Source organism: Camelina sativa, chromosome 16 (assembly GCF_030686135.1).
Source record: "Camelina sativa cultivar CO46 ecotype springtype chromosome 16, ASM3068613v1".
NCBI classification, from domain to species: Eukaryota; Viridiplantae; Streptophyta; class Magnoliopsida; order Brassicales; family Brassicaceae; genus Camelina; species Camelina sativa.
In genome coordinates this window covers 25,840,464-25,862,401 of record NC_141895.1, presented here as the reverse complement: position 1 = coordinate 25,862,401, position 21,938 = coordinate 25,840,464, and the positions used below count along the sequence as shown (strand labels likewise).

General features: G+C 30.9%; 1 protein-coding gene and 1 pseudogene across 2 annotated transcripts; both read left to right on the top strand.

Annotated features, from left to right (window-relative positions):
* The first annotated feature begins 5,172 nt into the window (after window positions 1–5,172).
* LOC104751983 (spermidine sinapoyl-CoA acyltransferase-like) lies at window positions 5,173–7,263 on the top strand. The gene is made up of 3 exons (XM_087490534.1): window positions 5,173–5,727; window positions 5,889–6,131; window positions 6,531–7,263. The coding sequence occupies exons 1-3, from the start codon at window positions 5,272–5,274 to the stop codon at window positions 7,191–7,193; spliced, it is 1,362 nt and encodes a 453-aa protein (XP_087346660.1). The 5' UTR covers window positions 5,173–5,271; the 3' UTR covers window positions 7,194–7,263.
* Window positions 7,264–11,370: 4,107 nt separating this feature from the next.
* Window positions 11,371–13,503, top strand: LOC147925962 (spermidine sinapoyl-CoA acyltransferase-like; annotated as a pseudogene). The gene is made up of 3 exons (XR_015583724.1): window positions 11,371–11,883; window positions 12,452–12,689; window positions 12,773–13,503. The product of XR_015583724.1 is annotated as a spermidine sinapoyl-CoA acyltransferase-like (transcript).
* The last annotated feature ends 8,435 nt before the right edge of the window (window positions 13,504–21,938 follow it).

The window sequence follows — 21,938 nt, the reverse complement described above, 5'->3', positions numbered from 1 at the left end:
TCTATATAGGCTCAAGTAGAACTATATATAACTAATTATGATTTTGATGGTATACAGAAAATTAAAGGTTTTGAGTGATCTGTAACTCTATTCTACAACCAAGGAAAAAAAAATGGGAAAGGCAAGATGCAAGCCACACTTTACCGATAAGAATAGAAGGTGATGGATGTGCGGGAGAAGTAAACCATTGAAGTAAAAAATAAAAACTTGAGGCATAAGAAGAAACTAAGCCATGATATATAGAGAAAATGTTCACATATTTTCCAAGTAGGCTACAAGAATTACACGTCCAAAGAAGTAGCTCAAGGTTATGAGCATGGCAGATAATGAACTAAGTATATATGCCAGTAAAAGTAGTAAGAACAAAAAAAAATGATCTACACTGCTTTATATATTAAAAAAAACAACCATCTCTTCCGTTAAGGTCGTTAATAAGAGACAGATGTCATTATCATCTGAGAGTATTAAGAGTAAGAGCTAATCATCAAAGATTATTAAGTATTGGTGTGTTCTATGAGATTCAGTCATAAAAAATTGAGCATAATTTCAATACATATTTTATTTCTTTAGCTAAATTACATTTTTACACTTTACTGAGTGAAATTCGTAAGCTAAATCACCATACATTTTAGATATAATATTATTTTTAAAAAAGTTTATAAAACAAAATAATAATTTATAAACTTAACGGCATGTTAGCACGGAGTAACCCCTACTTAAATTAAAACTATTTTAACATTCAAGGGCAGCTCCCTCCCGCTAACCCCTCTCCTTCGAGATCCGCCCGTGACCTACAATGCTTACATTATTCATGTCTAATATAACCTTTGAAACTAAGTTTAATAATTTTGGTATAACATATGCATTTGAATCTAAACTAAAGATCCGAGTGTTTCATCATTTTTCTCAGTTTCTCTTCTTTGAAGTAATTAAAACAATTTTACCCCAAGCCAAATGCTATTGTTTGAACTTTGAAACCTTTTTTCGCAAAAAGGAAAGAAAAATAATTATCTTAACCTTTTTTTATAAGATAATTTTTGTAACATTTTTCAAAAATACTTAAGTATCTCTTTCATCTATCCATTTAATTTCAAAAATACTCTTATTAAATCAGAAAATTTTTAAATGGTTTATAAGGTCTATAACATACTTAATTATGGATGGTAACTACTACTCAGAGAGTCGACCAAAATATTAATAAAGTTTTATAAGTTTTTTAAAAATTTTTAAAAAGATTCTAAAAGGTTTTCAAAGATTTTAAAAATATTTTGAAAGATTTCAGAAGATTTTTAAAAAGTATTAAAAGGTTTCTAAGAAGAATTTATACGCTATTTATATAGTAATTATAGATTTTTACACATATATATAGAAAGCTAATTTATGTATATTTTTATAAGTTTACATACATACATGTGTGAGTAAATATTAGTTTTTAGTAGTATTTCTAATAATTTTTTAAACAGAAAGTATATTTGAAAAGTGATGTTAAAAATATATTTTTGAAATTCCCCATTATAAATCGACCAAAAAACAAAAATATTTTAATCACATGATAAATGGGGTTTATGCTAACGAAGGAAATGACAAAGGAATCCAAATGGTGGGACTCGTGGACAGTGTTTCTGTCGTCTTCAACGTAATAAAAACCATTTGAATCACTCCAAAAGTTCTTTGTACGTGACTACGTGTAACGTCTTGTCGAAATGGTAAAGGCATATCCTTGAAATAGTGAAATGCACATATACATTTATTTGGGAACATCCATTGTATGTCTCTTGAAGGCTTGTAAGGTCGGTAGCTGTATTTAGAATAGAAAAATCCTCGAAAAAATATATAAAAAGACACTTATTTTCTCCTACATGTGTTATATGTTTCAAGTTATTTCTAATTGACGTGTAATGTAGAGACTTGTAGTGATTCTTTACCAATTTACATAGGAGAGATAATAACTATGGACGAGCTGCATCTATTGAATGTCTTTCGCCACCAATATAGAATTATTAGTCGAGAGGTTAACCCATTAAAAATAAAGATACTTTCACCAAAAGATAACAAACCTATAAATAAATAACTTATTATGTCGTTTGACGAACTCCAACACTTTAGTCTGCTAACGAGGGGTTCTGGGAGCCTAATACATTACTCAACTTCCGTGATTTATCCGCTATGCAAAATCACAAGCATGACTGCATGACCATCTACTAGTGAAAGACATCAGCTTAGTTTCTTAATCGTATAGTAATATTCACCAAAAGCTTTAATTAAAAGGAAAAGAAAAGAAAAAACTTTTTTTGGTATGTCTAGATTTTGGTCCCAATTGGTAACGCCTGTTACTTATGTCTGTAAAAACTTTAACTTTAAAATTTTAGTGATAGAGAATTTAGTTGTAATTTCGTTCAAAAAAAAGAAAAAAGAATTTGGTTGTACATGCTCTGACTGTAAAAACTTTAACAGTTAAAATTCGATTGGTAACAAACACTTTTAAACATGTAGTTGTTACTTTATTATTAAAATATATTGAAATAATGATACTAATGATGATAATGAAAATAAAATAATTATTATTGAAATGGATCTTAAAAAAAGAATAATTAATTTATTAAAATAAAATATGTAAAATATAGATATAAACTTGTGGAGAGATTTTAAATATAATGGGAGGATTCTTTTTATATATATTTGTTCAATTGTAAAGCATGTTTTTGATGTTTTAAAAAATCTGAGAAAACAAAGAAGAGAAAAAAAAATAAGTGGCTTACAAAGCTATAAAAAAAATAAAAGTTAAAAAAGTCTGATTGGCAAATTAATGGCTGTTAAAGCTTTCATATTTTTTTTAAGTTTTAAAAGTGTTGTGCCAATCATGGCCTTTATCATGTATTTAACAATTATAGTATACTAGATTTTAATCTGCGGTATACATCAAATTTGTTTTTAATAATTATTAAGAAAATATATGTTGTATTTTTGTGTTTGTTTTAATATATTTTGATTCATATATAGATTCTGTAATTCTAGATGAATTATATCTTTTGTGTTTAGTACCGTTTAGGATTGGTGTAATACCTCTCGTTAACTTATTTGATATTAGACTAACATATTTTGTGTATTTAAGTAGACTAACCCGTAAAAAATTATATTATCATATTTATGTAAACTCTAACCCGCACTATAATATGATCGGTAAAAATTTTAAAAAAATTTTGAAAGTTAAAAGTATATAAAATATTTAAATTATGAATACTAATTTCTTTGAAAATTATTTTAAGTATGTTTTTTTTGGATATTACAAATAATAACTTCAAATTTGAAGATATATTCAAATAACAAGAGTTTAATTGTGTAAATCTTACAAAGAAAATTTTACTTTACCATATCTACTTCCGTATTAATAATAGGGGATGTAGTTTTTTATATAAGTTGTTATTTTTAAATTTGGCGTTTAATTTACCAAAAAATGATTGTGTTTTGAGATTTTGGATTTATTGTTTTTATTTGTTGTTTTGTAATTTGTTTCATAATTATATTTTTCTATTATTAATATTGTTTAAAACAAAATATTTTGTTCTTGTTGTAATCTCAAATCCCTGATATTAAATATTAACTTTTACACATGTCAAAATCTCAAATTAATATAAATTTGACATATGTCTAAATCTTGTTAATGGCTAACTTTCAAAACCCAAATTTATATAATAAGATATATATAATTCTCATTGTTATTCTACTTAAGTCTCTCCATTATTCTTTGCCATTAAAATATGCACTCAATACATACCAAATTTAAATTGTTACGGTCTTTGGATGTATTCCATGGATTTAAACCTCATTGTTATTGGTACGCACTCAATACTTTAAATCTCGAGAGAATTTTACTAACACGATAAATCTTTAAATTGATTTTACTATTACTTTGAACCGTTAAAATGATTTTATCAACACTTTAAACCTTAAAACTAATTTTCATTTTTTTACTGCCATAAAAATAACAAAATAATAATATCCATCAACGCGAAATAGTTAAACTATGTTGATTTAATTTAAATTTGAATTAGCTTTAGTTTTTATAAATAAATAAAAAGAGAAAAAAGATAAATTTGTGTTCATCTTCATTGTAGGCAAAACTTTTATGACGATATTTTTCACATTATTAATCCTTTTAATAAATGTATCTCCACTGGATTCTGATTCAAATTAATTGACTTCTCACTGGAAACCAATGAATCTTCTAAATATGTTGTTGTCTTCAATTTTACATTTGTCAAATGTTATAACCTTACCTGTGATTTTTTTTTTTTTTTTTTTTGATGTATTTTTAAACTTTTTCATCAATCATAATAAATAAGTAAATTAATTTAAATTAATTAAACAAGTATTTCAATCAAACCAGCATAATTTAAATTAATATATTTCATAAATCCACCAAAGAAAGAGACCTTTTAACTTTTAAGCACATGATAAACTAGGTTTTTGGCAATGATGAAAATAACATAATAATCCAAATGGTGGGGCTCGTGGATATATTCTCTCTTTGGTATTACTCGTAAAACCCATCCATTTGAATCACTCCAAAATATGTATGTAAGTGTAACGTCTTATTCACATGCATAAGTAAGGTAAGAATGGAACTATGGAAGTCCTTTAACCTAGCTAGTGGTCAAATGTTAAAATGTTTTTACACCAGATCTAGGGTTAAAGTCCTAAATAATGCAGTTCCTTATTAATAGTGTAAGAATAATCAAAAGTTTCAAAGTATTGGAGGTAGAGTCGTTCATCTTGGTCTCGAGAATTAGGACTAAAACTGTCTATCTTGGTATGGCAAAGGTAAGAATCGTAAGTAGAAATATATAAATCTTGTGAGGAGAGGTTTTGTTCGTGGAGTCATTTATCATAATCAAAATGCATTGCAGGTTATAGATTTGTTCATGTGTTCCAATTTTATCATGTATATATGATAGATTAGTTGTTCATTCACTATAGTAATAGCGTTTGATAAAAAAGAGAATACAATTTGAAATTTGTGCAAAAGAAAAAAAAAAAAATATATATATATATATATATCTAGAACCTTGAGAAAAAGTCTAATTTTTTTTTTTTGAATAAAAAGTATAAAATATTACTCTCCATTTCTCAAAAAAAAATCCCCTTTAAAAACAATCCCGTTCAAACTGCATTGGAAAGAATAATTAAAAGATATTCCAAAATCTAGATACCATGACGTTCTCTATAAAAGGCGAGGGTTATACTCTTTAAGGCATCAAAAATACTTAAGACATGCCAGTCCAAATAAGCTCATCGATCCCTTTAGTGGTCGAAAAAAAACTCACCCAAATGGTGAAACCCTCAGAACGCATACCTCCTCAAACCCTTTCTCTTTCAACACTTGACAATGATCCAGACAATGAGGTCATTTACAAGACTATTTACGTTTTCAAAGAAAAGAAAGCTCTTGACGATGCTGACCGGCCGGAAACTTTGCTTAAGGAGGCTTTATCCGATCTTCTTGTGTGTTATTATCCACTCTCAGGGATTTTGAAGCGGTGGGAAAGTGATAGAAAGCTTCAATTGACCTGTGGGGGCGATGAAGGCGGTGTGGCATTCACGGTGGCTACTACAAATGTGGAACTGTCTTCCTTGAAGTATTTAGATAACATTGACTCAGATACGGCCTTGAAGTTCTTGCCTCATGAGCTCCAAGTGGAGGATGGTTATCGACCTTTTGCTTTGCAGGTACACAACCCTTTGATGTTCCATTATATAAGTACGAAATTAAGTTAAATGTCATGTTTAAACCTTAACACTTCGGTTATAAGACCAAACACTATTAACATCAGTTTAATAGTAGTAATAAACGATTAATGTTGTGAAAATAACAATGATAATGATCACAGGTGACCAAATTTAGGTGTGGAGGATTCACCCTAGGGATAGCGATGTCGCATGCAATGTGTGATGGATATGGACTAGGTCATACCATGTGTGCCTTGGCGGAGTTGGTTGGCGGGAAAAAGAAGCTGAGGGTGACGCCCGTTTGGGAAAGAGAAAGACTCGTGGGAAAGCCGAGAGAAGATGATCAACCTCCCTTTGTTCCTGTCTACACGGCAGTTTCGCCCTACTTACCTACGGATGATTGGGTAATATTATTAGATTGGGCTCAAGTTAATTGAGAAACAGACAAGAAACCAAGTACATAGGAATTGGGTTGTGAGGATTTTTCTTGATATTTTCATGTTTCTTTTTCTCACAAATTATAAGTTTAGTAGAAAAAGAAACAAAATACAAGGTACTCGCCAGAATCACACGATTTTTGCATATATTAATATAAGAAATCAGTACTACATATATATATATATATATTAGTAAATTAAGTTGCTAAAAATATAATTATTTTTATGACAAAAAAAATTATTTTGGATAAAACTGTTTATCAAAATTAGTTTTTATGAAAACCAGATACTTCAGTTTATTTTTAGGCTTTTAGCTACTTTTTATCTAACATATTTTTTTTGTTCCATGTTTATAATTGTAATCAGGTAACTGAAAATATAAATATTAGTGCGGAGAGCATAAGAAGGTTGAAAGAAGCTACATTGCGAGAATACGACTTCTCTAACGAGGCACCAACTACTTTTGAAGTTATCGGTGCTTATTTGTGGAAATCAAGAGTTAAAGCTCTGAGTTTAAATCAAGATGGTGTCACAGTGTTAGGTTTACCTGTGGGAATTCGAAAAGTCGTGGATCCGCCTTTACCCGATGGGTACTATGGGAATGCATACATTGATATGTATGTGCCATTAACCACAAGGGAAGTGGGAGAATTTATGATCTCAGACATCGTGAAACTCATAAAAAAGGTGAAGAAAAAAGCTCACGATAAAGATTATCTTCAAGAAGAGCTTTCAAACACTGAAGATATCATTAAGATGAATTTAACGAACAAAGACAAAAAAGATGGGTTGTTTTTTTTGACGGATTTGAGGAATGTTGGGATTTTTGGATCTATGGATTTCGGATGGAATGAACCGGTGAATATCGTCCAAGTGGTCCCGCCAGAAACAGCTAGGACAATTGGTATGTTCATGCGACCGTCGAGATTGGAACCAGCGATGGTTGGAGGAGTTCAAATTATGATTACGTTGCCAAAAGCTGCAATGGCTAAGTTCAAGGAAGAGATTAATGCTCTAGCTAAAGTATAAATAGTCTTTCTTTTGTATGTGGTAATCTGAATAATAAAATAAAATCAATAAATAATAATCTCTAATGCTCCAGATCCCGAAAGAAAACTAAACCCTACTAGTTCGTAATCGGAGAACCCAAATACAATTATTTAACTACCTTAAGGATGCTAAATTTTCTCAACAAGAAAACGTCAAAATCCAAAAAAATCGATGAATTCAAAAGGAGAAAAAAGAAGAAAACTAAACCTTAATAGATAGTAAATGGAGAACCCAAATATTGTTTATGACATTTCGTCCAAAAAATAAAACACATAACATAGAAGAAGAAAGCTTCGAGCTTGGGCTGAAAACGAAGAAGAGAATGACGTCACCGAATGAAGGGTAGAACTGACTTTTACACAAAAGCAACAATGCCTGTTTTCGTAAGAAATCTGGAAAGTGCTTAAATCAGAACACATTGCTAAGACAAATGCCTTTTTTTTAATTAACTCAAGATTAAATAGACTTCTTACATATGTAAGAGATTTTTTTTTTTTTTTTTGATAACTCAGCTATTGGGGCCGAAAAAACCATGTTAAATTTCGAATTCTCGTGGCCAATACTACTTGAACTTAACCATTGGACTAAAACGACTTGGTTTAAGAGATCTATTTATCTTACTATCAAAAGAGAAAACTATTTATTTCAAGACAATTTGTTTTGTTAATAACTTGTTTAAATATAGTGTTTTTCTACTAGATCTAATGGCCTAGTTAACCCCATAAAAGGAAGAGGAGTCAAACTCAAAATTCGAAAGAGCTGATGGTCATGGTCTAGATAATTGCTAATTTTAGTGTCATATTTGAGACAATATCAGTATCGAATCGGAGACATGGTGGAGAAGCAAGATAGATGGGACCGCAGACGTGTGAGATTGATTAATTGAGGAAGTAAAACTTACGAATCTCAAATTCCATGAGTAGTTTACCCACCAGTCTCAAAACTCAAAAGTTTTAAAACTAAATGAGAACATCATCTATTTCCCACACTTATATGTTTTATTTCTAGGGCATGTAAACACATAGCATATCTATTAATTCTAATATTTTAAATGTTAATGGTATAACTGAAAACAAGTCTATACATTTTTTTTTTAAACTACATTTTCTAAATCGACTTAGACAATTTAGCATATCCACTTTATTGTTTTCTTCTTAGACTAGAAGAAAGTGGAAACTTACTTCGTTTCCTTTTGAGAAACATATATTAATTTAGAAATTCACAATTTTTTTTTTGTATGATGCATTCTTGTCTTCCAAAAGTACCTTCCCACTTTCCTTCAATATCAATCAACAAAATGACGTGTAATTAAAAAAACTATATTAATAACTAAAATATGTTACTATAGTGTATATTCGTTGATCAAGAAATAAATGTTACTTTATTATACATAATGGATTTTGGGTGCTCGTGGTCACACGAAAATTTGTAAACCATATCCGTCGTCCATAGGTTATTACTATCTCTACTTTTGTGTAATCGTATCTGATATGCTGTGCTGGCAAAGCGTATAAGGCATATAAAAACTTAAGACATGCCAGTCCAAATAAGCTCATCGATCCCTTTAATGGTCGAGAAAAAGCTCACCGAAATGGTGAAACCTCAAAACACATACCTCTGCAATCTCTTTCCTTTCAACACTTGACAATGATCCTTATAAAAAGTAATTTACAAGGCATATGTTACGTTTTTGTTAGTGTATGGGCTGACAGTCCATGTTGAGATTTATTGATGTCGATTATTATAAAATCTAATATTGTTATAAATTCTAAGATGTTATTTAAATTTTTGTATCATTGATTAAGAAAGACAACAAAATTTTTTTCCCTAAATCCTTCTATAATTTCTGCATAGTATTAGAATAGTCGGCCTGAGTGGATCTAAATTAAAACGTTTTCACACTAGAAGTTTTGTGATCTCAATTTCAAAGAGATCATGGTGAATCTGATTGGAGAAGATGGTGCTGATGAAGATGGTAAGCTAAGTAGTGAAGACTACGTAATTCTTTCCTAATTATTGAGGTATTATTTGATATTCATTATATAAAAAAGCAATTATAGTTACGTCATGAGTTTTCTTTTTCTTTTTTCTTTTTGCAATAATTAATGGAAACTTTTCTTTTATTTAAACTAATGATGATCGTTCTAGGTTTTATGGTATATACGAGTTTGGTTATGATTCTTCAGAGTTTTTGTTTGGTAATAGTTTTACCATTACGGAGGAGCTGATTTGTAGACTATCCAAGATAAAAAACAATTATTTGTGGATTAGTAGGATTTGCACCCACGAGAGATGCTGTTATTTCCTTTTACGAAAGACCAAAAACAAGCTAAAGTTTTACCCCTATTTTCAAGATTAAAGTGTATGCCCAAAAGAGTTTGTTAACATGATTTGTCTATACTCGAAAAGTGTTCATGACAGTATGTTCTGTTTTAGATTATACCACATTTGTCGTATGAAGGAGTATTGTGTATGGGCCTACAGTCCATATTGGCTTTGTTGATATCGATTATTATAAATTATAATATTGTTGTAAACTCTAAGATTTGAATGTTATATAAACTCTTGTATCATTGATAAAGAAAGACAACATGATAAAGAGTTTTCCTCAAATCCTTTCTATAGTTTCCCTTTCCATAGTTTCTACAGTTTTCAAAGCCTAGAACGTTGTTGATGAATGGTGATCGGGTGAGTATTTTGCTGAAAAGAGGCGTTGTCCATATTCTTGTCTGTTTTGGTTATTTTATTTATTATAATTAACATATCAATCATCTTAATGGGCTTAGGCTGATGGGCCATATAAATACACAGTTATGTACTTACAAAATAAGAGGCTCAAATCGGAGCAAATTCACTACTACAAGAAAACTGTCTTATAGCCATGAATTTTTTTGAAGCTATACCCATAAATTTGTGGCTATGAAGCCGATATTCATAGAAAACCACAAAAAACAAAATTGTGTCTATAAAATTATAGCTATCTTTTGAATTGTGGCAATCTTTGGTTAAGTTGCCACGAACTAGCCACAAAATATTTTGTAACAATTAACCACAAATTGCAACATAAAAGCTAACATAACATAAAATTTGAAAATTTGTTTTCACTGTTAGATTTTTTTATTTGGAGTTTAAGGTTTAGAGAATATAAAAAAAAAATACAAAAATAAAATCATATATTAGCCACAAAATAACTATAAACAGCTTGACACAAAATGTGTGGACTATTAGCCACCATTCATTTATGGCAAATTGTGGCTAAATAGCCAGAATTATTTCTAGATGCTTAGTTAATTATATCTATGACAAAAAAAAAATGGATTGGGTTATTTTAATTAAATAATATTATTTAACTGTATTCTCCCCTCCTTATGTGTCCCGCGCGCTCTCGACACTGTAAACAACAACTGCTTGGAAAATTAGCTTACTCATTGACATAAGTTTGTAGTTGCGAGTCGCAGACCGAACCCACGTCCCTATGTTGTCAAGAGAAGGAGGGGAAAGCATTGGATTATTAATTGAAAAAGGATTGCCATACTTCTGTTGGATAAAGGCAACCAAATAAAAGTTGATGCACAAAGTAAGAAATCTGATGGAACATTCATCCACCAACTACGTAACCAGTCTGGTGTTCTGTCTCTCATAACAATACAAAATATGAAAGGATTGTTTTTGAAATTTCTCCTTAAATCAAACAGAGCTGAACCTGTCAACATTTGGAGGAGAAGGATGAAGAGATAATAAAGTTCTGGAAGTTTAGAAAGTCTCTCGTTCTCCATAAGAAAACATTAGGCTTCTAGATGATGAAATGAACAGCCCCTGATACTATTTTCTATTGTCGTACCATGGTCCGCCCATATGTATATGGACATGGGCATGTCCATGGGTGGCCCGCCCAATTGACAGCTATATTTCCCAGCCACTGCTACCACCTAAAGATGATACGAGTTACGTACGTTTGCTTTTACTATTTCAAATAAAGATGAAGATATACTGGCCGTGCAGACAACAGTGACATTTAAATGATATTACTATGTCACACCGTTTCCATTTCCTTAATTTATTGGCCATGCATGCGAACAACAAAGATAACTTAGCATATAAACAAAAGTGCCAGTTGTAACTTGTTACAACATTTACGGTTAAACGTGGCCAACATGATGCAAAAACCTTTTGTTTATAAAGGACAAGAGTGTTCATAAAATTATACACACAGAAATTAGAACATGTCGATCACTTTAATGGTCGAGAAAAAGCTCACCGAGATGGTGAAACCCTCAAAATACATACCTCCTCAAACTATTTCCCTTTCAACACTTGACAATGATCCTTATAACGAGGTCATTTACAAGGCATGCTACGTTTTCAAAGCCAAGAACGTAGTTGATGATGATGACCGGGCGGAATCTTTGCTTAAAGAAGCTTTGTCCGATCTTCTCGTGTATTACTGTCCACTTTCAGGGAGTTTGAAGCGCCAGGATAGTGACCGGAAGCTTCAGTTGAGCTGTGGTGGCGACGAAGGTGGTGTGCCGTTCACGGTGGCTACTGAAAATGTGGAGCTCTCTTCTTTGAATAATCTGGAGAGCATTGACTCAGATACGGCCTTAAAGTTCCTGCCTGAACTTCACGTGGAGAGCGATGGTTATCGACCTTTTGCTTTGCAGGTACATAAGCCATTCTTGTTTTTTAGGTACATAAGCCATTCTTGATTAGAATTCGCTTTTTCAAATTAAAAACAAAAATTATCCGCTTAAACAGTATAAAAAATAGTATATAATTTCATTTTTAGATGAGTTTTTTATGCACGGCTTGGGTTGTGCTGGCTAGCTTGTTATCCCTTAGGCTTATACGGGTTTTAACATCTTGTTATATAATCAAGGACGGATTACATCCATTGAAAATTTACAAGTAAATAGAATAAACTTCTTATTTTATGTATCTTTCATCGAGTTATAATTTGGAGGAAAAAAACAAAAAAGTAATACGTAAACCTCTTTAATTAATCATTCCGGTCATGCATGAAATCTGCAAACTCCGCATATTTTGTGTCCAGTTTTGTCTTGTCTATTTAATTTCGTGCATGTGACTTGTAGGGTAAACATTTTTTTTTTCCTCTAGAACAACGTAAATTTAGACGCATGTAAACGACACACAGCTTGTGGCAGGTGACCAAACTTTTCTCACATTAAATTCAGATGTACTATTAAAAAAATAATACATAACCTTATTGATTACGATAGGTAACCATGTGGAGGATTCGTGTTAGGGATGGCCATGTCACATGCAATGTGCGATGGATATGGAGAAGGTCATATCATGTGTGCTTTAACGGAGTTAGCTGGCGGGAAGAAGAAACCAACGTTGACGCCGGTCTGGGAAAGAGAAAGACTTGTGGGGAAGCCGGAAGACGATGATCAACCTCCGTTTCTTCCCGGTGGCGACACGGCAGCTTCACCCTACTTACCAACGGATGCTTGGGTATGCATGTGTGTGCACAAAACTATATGTTTTTGAATCTAAGGTAATATTTTCATTCTATCCTTGTTTATAAATGTTTTTAGGTAACTGAAAAAATAAATATTAGAGCTGATAGCATAAAAAGATTGAAAGAAGCTACATTGAAAGAACACGACTTCTCCAATGAGACAATCACTACTTTCGAAGTTATAGGAGCTTATTTATGAAAGTCAAGAGTTAAATCTCTCAATTTGGATCGAGATGGAGTCACTGTTTTGGGTTTATCAGTAGGAATCCGCAACGTTGTGGATCCACCATTGCCCGATGGATACTACGGTAATGCATATATCGATATGTACGTGCCATTAACTGCAAGAGAAGTGGAAGAATCTCCCATCTCAGATATCGTAAATCTCATAAAAGAAGCCAAGAGAAAGGCCTGCGATCAAGATTATCTCCAAGAAGAGCTTGCAAACACTGAAAAAATCATTAAGATGAATTTAACGATCAAAGGAAAAAAAGATGGGTTGTTTTGTTTGACGGATTGGAGGAATATCGGGATCTTTGGATCAATGGATTTTGGATGGAATGAGCCGGTGAATGTTGTCCCAGTGGTCCCACCGGAGACAGCTAGGATGGTTAATATGTTCATGCGACCATCTAGGTTGGAACCGGCCCATATGGTTGGAGGGGTTCAGATTGTGGTTACATTGCCAAGAATTGCAATGGTTAAGTTCAAGGAGGAGATGAAAGCTTTAGAGTAAAGCTTATTTTTATCTTTTATTGTGTTCAAAAATCATAAAAGAATATAACTGAATAAATTGAAAATACAAAGTGTGCACATTTATTGTTTTTAACATTCTTAATTTAATTCTAGTTAGTTACTTTAAGAATGATAATAAAACTTATTACAAGATGGAAAAATAGAGAATGCAGTTTTCTTTTTTGTTAACATCATACAAATGGTGACAAAGTTTTTGATTGTGCAGGAAAAGCAATTTATAGTTCGATAAGATTTAATTGTGGTACATGCAGGAGAAATATAATTGTGGGACAACTGCAGATAATACGAAATAAGAGGTACAAAATAATATTTGATTGGTGGTATGAGTTTGGAAAGTTCTTCAAAAGTGGTATGTACTGTGAAGTTCTGAATCTATCCTGAAAATGTGTTTTCCTTGTCTTTAATTTGGACCTTTTTGTCTTAAAACCTTTAAAACCTTCTTGAAACGTAAAATACTTGATAATAGACATTTAAACCTTGAAATCATACCAAACTCTTTCTAAATGCATAATAAAACTATAGCTAAAATGGGTCAAAATACGATGATATCATCCATCTTGCCTTTGGTTTAGAAATCTTTGTTCCACCATCAATCTACTTATATTGAGCATTCTAACCATCTTCTACCGATGTCCATGCATCTTCACCTTTCCCTATGACGATCTGTGTCATACGAACTTTTTCAGTATTCATATCTCTTGGTATCAACTATCAAGTATGATGTTCTTGCTTGTATAGTATCATAAGTAGTTGGTTCCATAATTTAGGATATAATATGTTCAGAGACGCTTGCTTTAATATCAGTTGAAGTAATTGGAACACAAGAACTACTATAGAAATAAAAGCATCAATAGCCAACCTAAACTTTATTAAAAATTTCCCCAAACAATGTCTCTGTAGTATGATCATTGTTACACAAAATCTCGTATGCCCTTGAACCAATTCCTAATCTACCCAACTTACACACATATAAAACAACACCTACGAACTCCCTTTTATTCACTCACCAACAAATCCTCTCAAAAACTTTTTTATTTTCTGTTTGATAAAACCCACACTTTTTCTTCACTCAAATGTGTTACCCTAATAAGAGTGTTTCCTTTCATCTACATAGTGTTGTCTTTGTTCTCATCTCTTCCCTTTATTCAGCATACACTAGAAAGCTCCACATCATCATGTCTTTGTTCTCATCTCTTCCCTTTGTTCTCATCTCTTCCCTTTTAGTTGACACTTTAATTTTTCGCATGCGTTTCCTAGTGCCAAACAAGCTCCCTCTCATTGTGCTCAATGTGCTGCTTTGTTTCCAATGTGTCATGCTGTCACTTGCAACCTCACAAATCTCCCGCTTCTTCTGAAGTCCTTCATACTCAGCTATGTTGTTCTTCCAAAAAATCTGTTTCTTCATAACCATCACTTAAAATCACTTATGACTTTAAAAAAATAAAATATCCTTCTTTAAAAAACAATTACTACTAATAAAAAGGGACAATTTGAGCAAATAAGAGCTTTCTAATATTATGCCACATCAGTAAACAAAAAATACCCTATTTTCGACGATGCCAACTCATACGAAAACATTCGTCTCTTCCCATCCTAAACCTTAATAAAATAGAGAGTTTCATTCTTAAAACTAATCTCTCGAATCCAACAAATAAACGTCAGAAGCAAATTTCCCTGTTAAGATTGCGTATATTTATGACGTCGTCGTCTTTTGAAACACTAAATCGATTTGATGTTGCAGGCAGTACATTGTATCAAGATTTTGGAATAGAAGGGTGTTCTGAACGATTCCTCTTTTGTGAAATATTGAGGATTATGAAAGCCACATGGAGAAAAAAACTAAATCAAAAGAAGCATGCATCTCCGCTGTTCTCCTATAGATGGTAACATTGTGACTTTTCAAAATAATGGATTTCTCGATTTTTGTAACTATGTGGGATTTGATATCTTAATTTGCTAAAAAGTTTAAATGAGAATAAAGTTGCATTCGATACAAACAGGATTTTAGCACAAAGGAAACATGGGAATTCATTTACTCGGGTCTCAAAACACCCAAAACTTTGGGCAAGCGGGATATGGTTCTCCCAAGCCACACCCAAAATACTCATTTATGGTCTGTCTGGCTAGCTACGCTCAACCGTTTGACTACAGGAGACCGAATGCAGACTTGGCAAACAAGGGTAGACGCCTCATGTGCTCTCTGTCATGATCTGCACCCAAAATACTCATTTATGGACCATCTTTTTTTTTCCAATGCTCATACTCGATGGAAATTTGGACAGGTCTAACTTCAAAGCTCTTGACGACCAACTTCTCTGCAGATTGGGAGACTATTATAGATCTCCTCACGAAGAACTCCTGCGATATGTATTTCAGATTGTGGAAGGAACGAAACAACAGGCTACATGGGGAACCACCGGTGCACCCTCCTCTGTTCATCAAACGGCTAGATCGACAGATTAGAAATAAGCTCCTCTCCATTCAAGACAGAGGTCGTTTCGATGGATGGCTAGCTTCGCGATGAGATAACTCAGGTTATTTCATTTGATTTTGCTCTTACCATACTATATTTTTTCTCTAGCTTAGCAACACTTATTTTTTTCCGAATAAATTTGACATTTTATTCAAAAAATAAATAAATAAATAAAGTTGCATTGGCTTCTGATTCAAACCCAAATATTACTCAATTTTTATTGTAAGGCAAGGCTATAATAGGATTGTCTCACTATATTTGTTTTCAGAGGAAGATACAGTTGAAAAATCTTGATGTTTTACTATTGATCTACATTGACAGAGTTTAAACAACTTAAGAGATTGTATCCAAAGAGAATCATATGTTTGAACTTTGAAGTAACTCTCCACAATCTCAAGTTTCAGGTCTTCAGGAGTACGTGATGATGGAAAGACATATATTTGCAGATGGTTGGTAACAAGATCACGTTCTTATGATCGATGGTCATTTCAACTATGATATCATGTTCCACTACAAGGTTAAAAAGGTCCGGCTTATATATAGGACATGGTTCAATACTGGCACCCCGAAGAGTCTTCAGGTTCTCTGAGACTGTCAAGACTTCAAAAATTAAAAGGAAAGGTGATGAATTTGGCAGCTGCTATTTTCTTGCTTCTGAATTTGATAACACATTGCTTTTCGGGGTTTGTATAGTATGTAGCAGGAGAAATTTTGTGACAAAAAATAATCGGAGTTAAGGAACCCTCTTTCTAACCTATTGAAGTTTTCTGGGTTACACTTTTGTTGATTGTGGCTGCATAGGGTGAAGTTGATTAATCTAGGGTGAGGGACTTCAGTTCATGTGTTTAAGTTGCACCAGCTTCATAGGGTGAAGCTCAAGAGAGATGTTATTTGAAAACCATTAACAATAACAAGTTTTTCAACACTTAAACTTAGCTTATACTTCTTCTGTTTCATGCAAATTGATGTTTAGAAGCTTTTACACATTTTAAGAAAACAATGATTACTGAGTTTAAATATATTTTTTTCTTTGACTAAAGAGATATTATTTAATTTTAAACCAATAACAATTCAAAATTTAAAATATTTTCAATGATTACTTTTTGAAGTTTACAAAACATCAATCTTTGTGGGACAAAAAAATATCCTAAAACATCAATTTTTATGAGACAGAGGGAGTATTGATTAATCTTTTTCTAGGCAAAAAAAAATAATATATAATTAGTGTTGTTTAGAAATCATATTTGATAAATATTCAATACGTTTGTTTCTCTAAAACTCATTTCCACAAAGTCATCTTTATTATATTTGTCTTCATTATATGTTTAAATCTCAAACGTCCTCTAACTTTAATTGATGAATATGCATCAGACGGCAGTGGAAAGAGTAGTTCGAATAATAACACCACCTCATACAATACAACTTAAGTGGTCTTCATACAAAATATCACTTAAGACAGCTTAGCTATTGGTTGATTACAATGGAAGTAACTAGTCCGGCTGCTTCTCAGTTACAAACTTACAATACTGATCATCTTAAGGTGGTTCTCTCAGGGAGTTCCGTCGCCCTTTGGCTCACATGATTTGGGTAACAAATATTTATGTCAGCTATTACTCTTCGGAAGTTAAAACCAAAAATGCTTTTTCCAACATTTATGTTTTTTGGCGGTTCCTTTACCTAAGAATTACCGCTCTTGGAAATAGAGCAATTTAATAGATTACAAGGTTTTGGGGGAAATAATATATCTCAAAGAGTGAAGTACATTCTTTGGGTCATAAAAAAGTTTTACTCTTCATACTTCATTACTCATCTCATCTTTCTCTCTATATAGGCTCAAGTAGAACTATATATAACTAATTATGATTTTGATGGTATACAGAAAATTAAAGGTTTTGAGTGATCTGTAACTCTATTCTACAACCAAGGAAAAAAAAATGGGAAAGGCAAGATGCAAGCCACACTTTACCGATAAGAATAGAAGGTGATGGATGTGCGGGAGAAGTAAACCATTGAAGTAAAAAATAAAAACTTGAGGCATAAGAAGAAACTAAGCCATGATATATAGAGAAAATGTTCACATATTTTCCAAGTAGGCTACAAGAATTACACGTCCAAAGAAGTAGCTCAAGGTTATGAGCATGGCAGATAATGAACTAAGTATATATGCCAGTAAAAGTAGTAAGAACAAAAAAAAATGATCTACACTGCTTTATATATTAAAAAAAACAACCATCTCTTCCGTTAAGGTCGTTAATAAGAGACAGATGTCATTATCATCTGAGAGTATTAAGAGTAAGAGCTAATCATCAAAGATTATTAAGTATTGGTGTGTTCTATGAGATTCAGTCATAAAAAATTGAGCATAATTTCAATACATATTTTATTTCTTTAGCTAAATTACATTTTTACACTTTACTGAGTGAAATTCGTAAGCTAAATCACCATACATTTTAGATATAATATTATTTTTAAAAAAGTTTATAAAACAAAATAATAATTTATAAACTTAACGGCATGTTAGCACGGAGTAACCCCTACTTAAATTAAAACTATTTTAACATTCAAGGGCAGCTCCCTCCCGCTAACCCCTCTCCTTCGAGATCCGCCCGTGACCTACAATGCTTACATTATTCATGTCTAATATAACCTTTGAAACTAAGTTTAATAATTTTGGTATAACATATGCATTTGAATCTAAACTAAAGATCCGAGTGTTTCATCATTTTTCTCAGTTTCTCTTCTTTGAAGTAATTAAAACAATTTTACCCCAAGCCAAATGCTATTGTTTGAACTTTGAAACCTTTTTTCGCAAAAAGGAAAGAAAAATAATTATCTTAACCTTTTTTTATAAGATAATTTTTGTAACATTTTTCAAAAATACTTAAGTATCTCTTTCATCTATCCATTTAATTTCAAAAATACTCTTATTAAATCAGAAAATTTTTAAATGGTTTATAAGGTCTATAACATACTTAATTATGGATGGTAACTACTACTCAGAGAGTCGACCAAAATATTAATAAAGTTTTATAAGTTTTTTAAAAATTTTTAAAAAGATTCTAAAAGGTTTTCAAAGATTTTAAAAATATTTTGAAAGATTTCAGAAGATTTTTAAAAAGTATTAAAAGGTTTCTAAGAAGAATTTATACGCTATTTATATAGTAATTATAGATTTTTACACATATATATAGAAAGCTAATTTATGTATATTTTTATAAGTTTACATACATACATGTGTGAGTAAATATTAGTTTTTAGTAGTATTTCTAATAATTTTTTAAACAGAAAGTATATTTGAAAAGTGATGTTAAAAATATATTTTTGAAATTCCCCATTATAAATCGACCAAAAAACAAAAATATTTTAATCACATGATAAATGGGGTTTATGCTAACGAAGGAAATGACAAAGGAATCCAAATGGTGGGACTCGTGGACAGTGTTTCTGTCGTCTTCAACGTAATAAAAACCATTTGAATCACTCCAAAAGTTCTTTGTACGTGACTACGTGTAACGTCTTGTCGAAATGGTAAAGGCATATCCTTGAAATAGTGAAATGCACATATACATTTATTTGGGAACATCCATTGTATGTCTCTTGAAGGCTTGTAAGGTCGGTAGCTGTATTTAGAATAGAAAAATCCTCGAAAAAATATATAAAAAGACACTTATTTTCTCCTACATGTGTTATATGTTTCAAGTTATTTCTAATTGACGTGTAATGTAGAGACTTGTAGTGATTCTTTACCAATTTACATAGGAGAGATAATAACTATGGACGAGCTGCATCTATTGAATGTCTTTCGCCACCAATATAGAATTATTAGTCGAGAGGTTAACCCATTAAAAATAAAGATACTTTCACCAAAAGATAACAAACCTATAAATAAATAACTTATTATGTCGTTTGACGAACTCCAACACTTTAGTCTGCTAACGAGGGGTTCTGGGAGCCTAATACATTACTCAACTTCCGTGATTTATCCGCTATGCAAAATCACAAGCATGACTGCATGACCATCTACTAGTGAAAGACATCAGCTTAGTTTCTTAATCGTATAGTAATATTCACCAAAAGCTTTAATTAAAAGGAAAAGAAAAGAAAAAACTTTTTTTGGTATGTCTAGATTTTGGTCCCAATTGGTAACGCCTGTTACTTATGTCTGTAAAAACTTTAACTTTAAAATTTTAGTGATAGAGAATTTAGTTGTAATTTCGTTCAAAAAAAAGAAAAAAGAATTTGGTTGTACATGCTCTGACTGTAAAAACTTTAACAGTTAAAATTCGATTGGTAACAAACACTTTTAAACATGTAGTTGTTACTTTATTATTAAAATATATTGAAATAATGATACTAATGATGATAATGAAAATAAAATAATTATTATTGAAATGGATCTTAAAAAAAGAATAATTAATTTATTAAAATAAAATATGTAAAATATAGATATAAACTTGTGGAGAGATTTTAAATATAATGGGAGGATTCTTTTTATATATATTTGTTCAATTGTAAAGCATGTTTTTGATGTTTTAAAAAATCTGAGAAAACAAAGAAGAGAAAAAAAAATAAGTGGCTTACAAAGCTATAAAAAAAATAAAAGTTAAAAAAGTCTGATTGGCAAATTAATGGCTGTTAAAGCTTTCATATTTTTTTTAAGTTTTAAAAGTGTTGTGCCAATCATGGCCTTTATCATGTATTTAACAATTATAGTATACTAGATTTTAATCTGCGGTATACATCAAATTTGTTTTTAATAATTATTAAGAAAATATATGTTGTATTTTTGTGTTTGTTTTAATATATTTTGATTCATATATAGATTCTGTAATTCTAGATGAATTATATCTTTTGTGTTTAGTACCGTTTAGGATTGGTGTAATACCTCTCGTTAACTTATTTGATATTAGACTAACATATTTTGTGTATTTAAGTAGACTAACCCGTAAAAAATTATATTATCATATTTATGTAAACTCTAACCCGCACTATAATATGATCGGTAAAAATTTTAAAAAAATTTTGAAAGTTAAAAGTATATAAAATATTTAAATTATGAATACTAATTTCTTTGAAAATTATTTTAAGTATGTTTTTTTTGGATATTACAAATAATAACTTCAAATTTGAAGATATATTCAAATAACAAGAGTTTAATTGTGTAAATCTTACAAAGAAAATTTTACTTTACCATATCTACTTCCGTATTAATAATAGGGGATGTAGTTTTTTATATAAGTTGTTATTTTTAAATTTGGCGTTTAATTTACCAAAAAATGATTGTGTTTTGAGATTTTGGATTTATTGTTTTTATTTGTTGTTTTGTAATTTGTTTCATAATTATATTTTTCTATTATTAATATTGTTTAAAACAAAATATTTTGTTCTTGTTGTAATCTCAAATCCCTGATATTAAATATTAACTTTTACACATGTCAAAATCTCAAATTAATATAAATTTGACATATGTCTAAATCTTGTTAATGGCTAACTTTCAAAACCCAAATTTATATAATAAGATATATATAATTCTCATTGTTATTCTACTTAAGTCTCTCCATTATTCTTTGCCATTAAAATATGCACTCAATACATACCAAATTTAAATTGTTACGGTCTTTGGATGTATTCCATGGATTTAAACCTCATTGTTATTGGTACGCACTCAATACTTTAAATCTCGAGAGAATTTTACTAACACGATAAATCTTTAAATTGATTTTACTATTACTTTGAACCGTTAAAATGATTTTATCAACACTTTAAACCTTAAAACTAATTTTCATTTTTTTACTGCCATAAAAATAACAAAATAATAATATCCATCAACGCGAAATAGTTAAACTATGTTGATTTAATTTAAATTTGAATTAGCTTTAGTTTTTATAAATAAATAAAAAGAGAAAAAAGATAAATTTGTGTTCATCTTCATTGTAGGCAAAACTTTTATGACGATATTTTTCACATTATTAATCCTTTTAATAAATGTATCTCCACTGGATTCTGATTCAAA

Coding starts and splice junctions, on each gene's coding strand:
- LOC104751983 (XM_087490534.1), top strand. CDS start 5,272: ATGCCAGTCCAAATAAGCTCATCGATCCCTTTAGTGGTCGAAAAAAAA. Junction 5,728..5,888: donor ATCGACCTTTTGCTTTGCAG/GTACACAACCCT, acceptor TAATGATCACAG/GTGACCAAATTTAGGTGTGG. Junction 6,132..6,530: donor ACTTACCTACGGATGATTGG/GTAATATTATTA, acceptor AATTGTAATCAG/GTAACTGAAAATATAAATAT.